At 42.3% G+C, this 10817-nt stretch overlaps 1 protein-coding gene across 1 annotated transcript; it reads right to left on the bottom strand.

Moving 5' to 3' along the window:
• Window positions 1-2769: 2769 nt before the first annotated feature.
• LOC110518420 (urocortin-3-like) lies at window positions 2770-5513 on the bottom strand. The gene is made up of 2 exons (XM_021596023.2): window positions 5057-5513; window positions 2770-4751 (listed from the first exon to the last, which is right to left on the bottom strand). Exon 2 carries the CDS (start codon window positions 4743-4745, stop codon window positions 4284-4286), a length of 462 nt encoding a protein of 153 aa, XP_021451698.1. The 5' UTR covers window positions 4746-4751; window positions 5057-5513; the 3' UTR covers window positions 2770-4283.
• Window positions 5514-10817: the final 5304 nt, after the last annotated feature.

The following is a 10817-nucleotide window of genomic DNA, read 5'->3' as shown; positions in this document are numbered from 1 at the left end:
CGTCAATGTAATGATTTGTAGCAGGGGGAGTAGTGAGCTGCGCGTAGATCAATGGTCACCAACCTTTTCTGAGTCAAGATCACTTTCTGAGTCAAAATGCCGAGATCTACCGCTCTGATTTGTTTATGAACATGACTTAAAAAATGTAAACCTATGCATCATTAACCAATTAAAAACATTACTGTAGCAATGAGGTTTGTGCAGTAAGCTATAGGCCCAATACATTATCACCGCATACTGGCTTTGCTTGAATTGACCAGCCAATGCATTGTTTTTCGGGAAAATTATATTTCAAAATTTGAGGTAGGCTATATGATCACACCGGTAATAGATCCATTGTTGTATTACTTGTGAGGCACAGCTGAGTGAGTATACATTTAAATAATTTGCTTTTTATTTTACTGAGCCGATGGTGCCTGCATCTGAGGGACAGAGCAGCAGACTGAGGGTCCGTCTCTCAACATCCCTCCGCTCTCCCTTTTCTCCACTGACACTGACCAAAAAGGGACACCGTCTTCCAGCTGATGGCACTGCATTATTTCTGTCTCATGCACAAATTAATGTTGTTACTCATATGAATAGAGAAAGTGAAATATTCCTCAATATAAAAAAAGACCCAAGCCGGTAATAATAACAACGCCAGCCTATCAACACACTTCCCTACTCATTCATTACTGCTGTGCTGATTGTTGTAGCGTTGAGTGGAAATAGGAAGAACGCTAATTTTATGGGTTATAAAAGTGTTGAATACAAAGTGTTGACAGTGCTGAGTAAAAACTTAAACATGAACTCACTCATAAACACAGCAGCTCTTTGCTGTATTCGTTGGCAGTTTCTCTCTAGTCATGGTTTTAAATGTTTTGAAATCTCACAGTATCATTTTTGCCGTAGCTTTCTTTTATGCCTGCTACCTTACTACAGACTCGGTCATCTGAGCAATCTGATTGGCCAGCGGTAGCATAGTGCACTTGATTTCTTCTCCAGGCCCACGGGGAAGTGGTGGGAGTTTGTACCTTCGGACACATGAAATGGCAACAGTTTGCCTATCTGGCGCCAGGGCAGCTGAAATGTCTGCACCTACCACCAACAGCCTGAGACCAAGGACTGATCACCCCAATCCACAAAAGTGGAGACAAAGTTGACCCCAATAACTACCGCGTCTATATGCGTCAACAGCAACCTTGGGAAAATCCTCTGCATTATCATTAACAGCAAACTCATACATTTCTTCAGTGATAACAATGTAGTGAGAAATTTTCAAATTGGCTTTTACCAAATTACCGTACGATAGACCATGTATTCACCCTGCACACCCTAATTTACAAACAAACAAATCCAAAACAAAGGCAAAGTTCTTCTCATGCTTTTGACTCAGGGTCTGCTATATAAATTGATCGAAAATGGTGTTGGGGGAAAAACATACGACATTATAAAATCCATGTTCACAAACAACAAGTGTGCAGTTAAAATTGGCAAACAACACACACGTCTTTCCACAGGGTCGTGGGGTGAAACAGGGATGCACCTTAAGCCCCACCCTTTTCCACATATATATCAATGAATTGGCGAGGGCACTAGAACAGTCTGCAGCACCCAGACTCACCCTACTAGAATCTGAAGTCAAATGTCTTCTGTTTGCTGATGATCTGGTGCTTCTGTTCCCAACCAAGGAGGGCCTACAGTAGCACCTAGATCTTCTGCACAGATTCTGTCAGATCTGGGCCCTGACAGTAAATCTCAGTAAGACAAAAATAATGGTGTTCCAAAAAAGGTCCAGTTGCAAGGACCACAAATACCATCTAGACACTATTGCCGTAGAGCACGCTAAAAACTATACATAACTCATCCTAAACATCAGCACCACAAGGTAACTTCCACAAAGCTGTGAACAATCTGAGAGACAAGGCAAGAAGGGCCTCTACACCCTCCCAAAAAATACTTGAATCAGTTATTGCCCTTTGTGGTTGTGAGGTCTGAGGTCCGCTCAGCAACCAAGAATTCACAAAAGCATCCTCCGTGTACAATGTAAAACACCAATACCTGACCACTATGACTGACCCAAAATTAAGGAAAGCTTAGACTATGTACAGGCTCAGTGAACATAGCCTTGCTATTGCGAGAGGACGCCATAGGCTATGGGCACACTGCCCACAAAATGAGGTGGAAACTGATCTCCACTTCCTAACCTCCTGCCAAATGTCTGACCATATTAGAGACACATATTTCCCTCAGATTACAGACCCACAATAAACGGATATCTATTAGGTAAAATAACAGTGTGCCGTCGCAGCAGCAATCAAACGAAATGTAATTTAATTGTAGCAAAGATTACGGATATACTGACAAGATACATGTCTCTCTTCCCCAACAATGGGAGTCATTGTCCACAAAGAGGCACAGCGGGCTGTCTAGCTTCCACCTATCCTTTGTTTGGATTGGTGGATTAATGCATGTCATTATTGTAATCTTATTTTGTATATATTCGACGAGGGTGGTTAACTTCACCCTCCTGTATTCAATCGAGAAAGATGCTATGCTACTAGCCTCATGTCATGAATATGCATAGCCATTTTGAGACAACTCTGTAATAAAGTGTGTTTTCTCAAAGTTACCAGGATGTCCTCATGAGTGACAGAACACTGAGCCAATCATGACGCAACAGTCCGTATTTTCTGCTGGCTTGCCCTACCACCACAGAAAGCTGAGATTGCCTGAAACACCTGCATTTTGTAGCTGCCTTACTCAAGAAAACAAAAAAGAGACCATGTTTGTATGCAGCTTTATTAACTCAATGATATACATATTTTTTTTTTACATTGTTTGAAAACTGATATCTGACACAAAATAACATGCAATACAGGCAAAGCCATTTTTTTGGCAAAAAAATGTGGGGCTCAAAACAAGTGGGGCTCTGTCCCACCAGCCCTGAATGACGGGTCGTCACTGGGGTTAGGTATGAAATCAGATCTTTCGACTTTGTGGCTGTGCCAGCTAGTGACCACACTGCAGAGCTGCCAAACTCCTAACCTGAAGCTGGTTCACACATTCAAGTTTCCATATAGGCTCACTTGTTGTCATAATAAATGCAATTTTTAATATAACACAATGTAATAATAAATAACATATTTAAATGCCTCTAAAATATTTAGAGAGGGGGAAATGTAATGGTCACTGATGACTCCCAATTGTGTGTGTGTGTGTGTGTGTGTGTGTGTGTGTGTGTGTGTGTGTGTGTGTGTGTGTGTGTTTTTAACACACCTGTGTTTAACGCACCTGAAAGCTATAGCATATATAGGGACGATAATATATTTACTTCATATAGACAAAGCTGTTGTTTACCATTAGCTGACTGACTGACTTGATTATGCCTAACACCTAAATTACAACACCTTCTAAATGTGAAAATGGCCGTTATTGAAGACAACGTTAAATTCATCTGCTTTTATTTGAGGAAAAATAATCCCTTTGTGTATAAAAATAACAGACATTTGATGATCAAACATTGAGGCTACCATGCATTTTCCTTGAAATAACTCCTAATCATTTCACATTCTAGCGTCTATTCACAAAGGTATATAGGCTAACTCGCTTCTCTTTACACTAAATATGCCGCAACATGCGTGCGAATTTCAATGAAAGCAATTTGTTCACAGAATTTGTATTGTACCGTATTTCAAGCATATGCATGCCTTGTTTTTCCTATAAAACGCGGGCACAAATGAGAAGAGATGCAAACCATTTCCATTGACAGGCTAATTACACTTGAACCACTGATTTTATGCATATGCAATTGACATATTTCCTCATTTGCCTTATCTAATTTCAAAGACCCCTCTCATTACAACACATTTCCTGGTTCGATCTTTAACACTCCAGTGGAAGACTAGAAGTTGTATATCTTTAAAGGGCCTAACCTTCTTTTGAAAGTACTTTCATTTTAATGAATTTAAATGTATATTCTGAAGAGAAATGAAAATCATTCAGTGTATAGACTAGTTCAAAATTATCTCGAATTGTCTTTTGATTTTCATTCAATTTCAGGGATTCTAAAATGGAATAGGCCTGTACAGTAAACAATCCAATTGTACTTCAGAAAAGTAAATCTCAATAATCCCTATGTTTCATATTTAAATTTGATAGATCATACCCACAGAAAAAAAAACATCTCACAAATACTGCATCTGAAAGTTTGATTTGAGGAAAAATAAAACTTCCAGCAAAACGTATTTGTCAGAGTGAAAATCTAATATGTAATGGATAATCAGGGTAGCAGCTTCAACCGTCTACTGTCTCTTCCTTCGTCCAATCTGCGCCATCAGACGCGCGTTGTCGGCCGCTTTTGCGCGTAGGTTCTTGGACTTTTGGATGTCAAAGAGAATGTTCATGATGTTGGTGGGCACATCTAGAGACAGGGTAAACTTGCGTAGCCGATCATTATTAATGCTGTTCTGGAACATCTTACTCCTTAGCTGCGTCTGACTGAGAAACCTGTAGTTGGCGGGGTAAGTCGACGTCCTTTTCTCCCGCGACTCTGCGGAGGAGAGAGTGTCTCCTGACTTGAAGAGGGAGCCCAAGCTTTCCGACACTGGGAACGTGTCACTGGGAACGTCGTTCGTCTGGACCTCAGCTAGTATGTCATCGTCACAGAGGAGGTTGTAGTCGCTCTGGTACAGTCTGAGACAGAGGCTGGAGGTTGGCGCGCAGAGGACAGCCAGCACAACCAGGGTTCTTAGGAACGGCATCATGATGTCCTAAGCGGTCGGAGAGAGCGAGAGAGAGAGAGAGAGAACCGTTCGTTTATTGGTCACTAAACTTTAAAAGTTCCCAGATATCTGACAAATATAACCCTGTCCATGTTCACCATGCGTAAAGACAATAGTCCAAACGAGTAGATCCGTTTTATGCGTTATTGTCTTCCCTATTGTAAAGGATATAAAGCAACACTTTATGGTTTAAAAATGATAAGATCAATACATTAAGTGAATGGTATTGAAATATGTAACTATATTTATGATTTGAGCACACGGAAATGTCCCAGATCAACAAAATAACTTACCAAGTTCCGTGCACTGTAATTCTAGAAGTCAGTTTCCGCCAGAAAGTCACGTGTGACCAGTACAAACAAAGAAAAACACTCTAGATAACAATTGAATAGGCTATAAAATTGACAATCCCAGCGTTTTAAAATTCGGGCTTCCCTGATCTCCCAACCTCGTTCTCGCCTTGTTCTTTCCGCGTCTTCTGATCACGAATTTGGCTCGCACGTCCATTCGTTTGGAATTCATTCGTGCGCCAGAACTAACGTCATAGGATTGACATTTTTGGTCTTCTCTCTCTCAAAGATCACACACTGACTCTGATGCGTTGATACCCCCTTGCAATGATCCATTTCGTCATCCCTTCTGATACTTTTGAAACCCATCCGATTTATCCTACAAAGCTATTTGCAGTTTCAAACGTTATAACCATATTGTGTCAGCCAATGTCATGTTTTTCCAATAGTTTCAACATAGCGCTCGTGAGTAGCCTAGAAAATGAAAAACTCACTACTTGTTAAATGCTATGGCATTCAGCACCATGGACAGCTCCATGCGCACGTTGGTTTCCATTGCGCACGATGCTTTCCATTGCGCGGTGCACAACCTTCCGAACAATATTTTCAGATGTTTACCTTTGGACCTTGATTCTCTTGTTTAAAAAAGATCTGCCAATCAAGACAAATAAATATTTGTATTAAAAATAACTTTTTAGGAGGTTATCTTGTTTTTACAGGCTATAGGGTAGGGGCGTTGCACAGATCAGAGTAGGCATGAGGAAGGATAGAGGGAACTAAAAGATGTCTTGGAATATTTAATGAGGTAAACAACAGGTCCACTTCATGAGCTTTCAATTAAAGTTCCTTGAGCTTATCTCCTATCCTTAAGAGTATATAATTAACATAATCCGTCAGTTTAAGGTAAATATGTCATTTTTTTCGCCACTTTCAACCGCAGAGCTACAGCGCTGTGTATCAGAACAGGAGACATCCCAAAAATCAGTCTTCTCACTAAAACGTCTGTAGCGTCCGAACCGAGTCGTGACTTGGGTGAATGTATAGGCAAGGACAGCGTTCATCTCAGCAGGCAGGCTCATCCACACTGTGTGCCCATATGGTTGCTGCCCATTATGCCCATTATGCTGGATACATCCTAGTCCGTCTTTGGTTTTGAGCTGATTGTATCAAAATGCTTAATTCGGGAAATATGTCATCAAGCATGCTTTATAGAAGGGTTGACCTCTGCTGCTGTTAATTCACTAAGGTTCCGTGTGACTCACTTGGTAAGAGCATGGTGCTAAAGCAGTGAGTTCAATTAACACGTGTCACAAACTGTAAGGCGCTTCCGATAAAAGAGTGTGTTCAGTGACATATACAGCGCCTTCAGAAAGTATTCACAGCCCTTGTCTTTTTCCACATTCTGTTGTTACAGGATTACATTTACATTTGTTTTGTCACTGGCCTACACACAATACCCCATAAATCAAAGTGGAATTATGTTTTGTCGGCATTTTTACAAATCAATAAAAAATAAGTATTCAACCCCTTTGTTATGGCAAGCCTAAATCAGTTCATGAGTAAAAATGTGCTTAATCAGTCACATAATAAGTTGCATGGATCCATTAAAAACACCATTTCAAACAGATTTAACCACAAGGACCAGGGAGGTTTTCCAATACCTCGTGAAGAAGGGCACCAATTGGTATATTGGTATGAAATAAACAGACATTGAATATCCCTTTGAGCATTGGGACTTTGTATTATTATTATTTTTTAAATCAACCCATCCATCAACCCCCATCTTCAGATGACAAAAATCATTTTTGTTGTTGTTTTTACAACTTTTTGGTCATATTTACATACATTTGACATATTACATTTTACCTACATGGTACATGGTGAAGTTAATAATTACACTTTGGATGGTGTGTCAATACACCCAGTCACTACAAAGATACAGGTGTCCTTCCTAACTCAGTTGTCAGAAAGGAAGGAAACCACACAGGGATTTCACCATGAGGCCAATGGTGACTTTAAAACAGTTACAGAGTTTAATGGCTGTGTAATAGGAGAAAAGTGAGGATGGCTCAACAACATTGTAGTTACTCCACAATACTAACCTAAATGACAGAGTGAAAAGAAGGAAGCCTGTACAGAATACAAATATTCCATAACATGCGTCCTGTTTGCAACAAGGCTAACTGAAGTAGTACTGGTAAAAATGTGGAAAACCAATTCACTTTTTGTCCTGAATACAACGTTTTTTATTTTTTATTTAACCAGGTAAGACCCATTGAGGTTAAGAACCTCTTTTGCGAGGGTGACCTGGCAAGAAGGCAAAACAGGAAGTAGCAGCATGTACATAAAACATTTACAAACTACACCCAAAATATAAACTGTCACAAGTTACGGATACAATTAAATATTAGAAACAACTGCAGCTATCACAAACAGTGTTATCGATCAGAGTCTTAAAAACAGGCAAGGACACTAACTCCCCTAACTTTAATATCTTTTGAAGCATGTTCCAGGATGAAGGGGCATTATGGGAAAAATATTGTTTCCCCATCTCAGTTCTAGCCTTCGGAACAGACAAGGACAGCAGCGACTGTGAACGAAGTGACTGAGCTAGTCAGTGTGATATGTTTCGGTCAATTCCAATACAACATATTACTGAGTACCACTCTCCATATTTTCAAGCATAGTGGTGGCTGCATCATGTTATGGGTATGGTTGTAATAATTAAGGACTGGGGAGTTGTTCAGGTTAAAAAATAAATGGAATGGAGCTAAGCACAGGCAGAATCCTAGAGGAAAACCTGGTTCAGTCTTCTTTCCACCATACACTGGGAGATTTAATTCGCACCGATTGGTGTCACCTTGTTAGTAAGTAGGTGTTATACCTGTGCTGGCTTGTCCATCTCATTAGTCGGGATATGTTACACCTGTGCTGCCTTATCCATCTCTTTAGTCGGAAGGTGTTACATCTGTGCTGCCTTATCCATCTCGTTAGTTGGAGGTGTTACACCTGTGCTGGCTTGTCCATCTCATTAGTCGGAAGGTGTTACACCTGTGCTGGCTTGTCCATCTCGTTAGTCGGAAGGTGTTACACCTGTGCTGCCTTATCCATCTCGTTAGTCGGGAGGTGTTACACTTGTGCTGCCTTATCCATCTCGTTAGTCGGAGGTGTTACACCTGTGCTGGCTTGTCCATCTCGTTAGTCGGGAGGTGTTACACTTGTGCTGGCTTGTCCATCTCGTTAGTCGGAGGTGTTACACTTGTGCTGGCTTGTCCTTCTCGTTAGTCGGGAGGTGTTACACTTGTGCTGGCTTGTCCATCTCGTTAGTCGGAGGTGTTACACCTGTGCTGGCTTGTCCATCTCGTTAGTCGGGAGGTGTTACACTTGTGCTGCCTTATCCATCTCGTTAGTCGGGAGGTGTTACACTTGTGCTGGCTTGTCCTTCTCGTTAGTCGGGAGGTGTTACACTTGTGCTGGCTTGTCCATCTCGTTAGTCGGAGGTGTTACACCTGTGCTGGCTTGTCCATCTCGTTAGTCGGGAGGTGTTACACTTGTGCTGGCTTGTCCATCTCGTTAGTCGGGAGGTGTTACACTTGTGCTGGATTGTTCATCTCGTTATTCGGGAGGTGTTACACCTGTGCTTGCTTGTCCATCTCGTTAGTCAGAGGTGTAACACCTGTGTTGGCTTGTCCATCTTGTTAGTTGGAGGTGTTACACCTGTGCTGGCTTGTCCATCTTGTTAGTCGGGAGGTGTTACACTTGTGCTGCCTTATCCATCTTGTTAGTCGGAGGTGTTACACCTGTGCTGCCTTATCCATCTCGTTAGTTGGGGGTGTTACACCTGTGCTGGCTTGTCCATCTCGTTAGTCGGAAGGTGTTACACTTGTGCTGGCTTGTCCATCTCGTTAGTCGGGAGGTGTTACACCTGTGCTGCCTTATCCAGCTCGTTATTCGGAGGTGTTACACCTGTGCTGGCTTGTCCATCTCGTTAGCCGGGAGGTGTTACACTTGTGCTGGCTTGTCCATCTCGTTAGTCGGGAGGTGTTACACTTGTGCTGCCTTATCCATCTCGTTAGTCGGAGGTGTTACACCTGTGCTGGCTTGTCCATCTCGTTAGTCGGGAGGTGTTACACTTGTGCTGCCTTATCCATCTCGTTAGTCGGGAGGTGTTACACTTGTGCTGGCTTGTCCTTCTCGTTAGTCGGGAGGTGTTACACTTGTGCTGGCTTGTCCATCTCGTTAGTCGGGAGGTGTTACACTTGTGCTGCCTTATCCATCTCGTTAGTCGGAGGTGTTACACCTGTGCTGGCTTGTCCATCTCGTTAGTCGGGAGGTGTTACACTTGTGCTGCCTTATCCATCTCGTTAGTCGGGAGGTGTTACACTTGTGCTGGCTTGTCCTTCTCGTTAGTCGGGAGGTGTTACACTTGTGCTGGCTTGTCCATCTCGTTAGTCGGGAGGTGTTACACCTGTGCTTGCTTGTCCATCTCGTTAGTCGGAGGTGTAACACCTGTGCTGGCTTGTCCATCTCGTTAGTCGGGAGGTGTTTCACCTGTGCTGGCTTGTCCATCTCGTTAGTCGGGAGGTGTTTCACCTGTGCTGGCCCAGGTGATATTTAAAAGTGGCTGGCCAAGGTGATATTTAGGAGTGGCTGGCCCAGGTGATATTTAAGAGTGGCTGGTCCAGGTAATATAGATGTGTGAAGGTTAATGTATTTTCTGTAGGGAAGCTAGTGATCCATCATGCATGACATTCCTGGGAGTGTGTAAACATTTTTTTTTTCCCGTAGCATTTGTGTATGTTCTCTATAGTCATGTACTTGAAAATGTATTAATTGACGAAATCGGCACATTTGGGCAAACTCCTGGCAGACTTGTGTAGTGATGTAATTCTTCACTGGATTAGTCTGAAACTTTGCACACACACATTGCTGCCATCTTGTGGACAACATCTAAATGACACCTGGAATCCTATTTCAATGTATGGCCTTTCTCTTCAAAGGTAGACATTTTTTTGTTTGTATTATCTTTTACCAGATCCAATGTGTTTCACATTTCCACAAACTTCAAAGTGTTTTCTTTCAAATGGTGTGGCTGGCCCAGGAGATATTTAAGAGTGGCTGGCCCATGAGATATTTAAGAGTGGCTGGCCCATGAGATATTTAAGAGTGGCTGGCCCATGAGATATTTAAGAGTGGCTGGCCCAGGAGATATTTAAGAGTGGCTGGCCCAGGTGATATTTAAGAGTGGCTGGCCCAGGTGATATTTAAGAGTGGCTGGCCCAGGAGATATTTAAGAGTGGCTGGCCCATGAGATATTTAAGAGTGGCTGGCCCATGAGATATTTAAGAGTGGCTGGCCCAGGAGATATTTAAGAGTGCCTGGCCCATGAGATATTTAAGAGTGGCTGGCCCAGGTGATATTTAAGAGTGCCTGGCCCAGGTGATATTTAAGAGTGCCTGGCCCAGTGCTCCAGTTGAGCTTGAGAGATGTTGGGAGAGCTACACTTCACGTCAGCTGAGGCGCAATTTAGAGCTCAACCTATTTAAGTTTGAACGAAGCCTGAGTTTTGGGTTTTCCCCTGTTTATTTTGGTTCATATTCTTTTTATTCCCTATCCTAAGTTGTTGTGGGTTTTTCTTTTAGTTTGGCTTTTCGGAGGCAAACCTAGTGGGCATCTATGGTGGGTGTCTTTTAGAAACCCTTACTGGTGGCTTTGTCAACTTTCAGTGGGCACCCACATGGGTGACTTTCAGAACCCCTTTCTG

Source organism: Oncorhynchus mykiss, chromosome 21, assembly GCF_013265735.2.
Source record: "Oncorhynchus mykiss isolate Arlee chromosome 21, USDA_OmykA_1.1, whole genome shotgun sequence".
NCBI lineage: Eukaryota > Metazoa > Chordata > Actinopteri > Salmoniformes > Salmonidae > Oncorhynchus > Oncorhynchus mykiss.
Note: the sequence above shows the minus strand (reverse complement) of the source record. Positions and strands in the feature narration are given on the sequence as shown.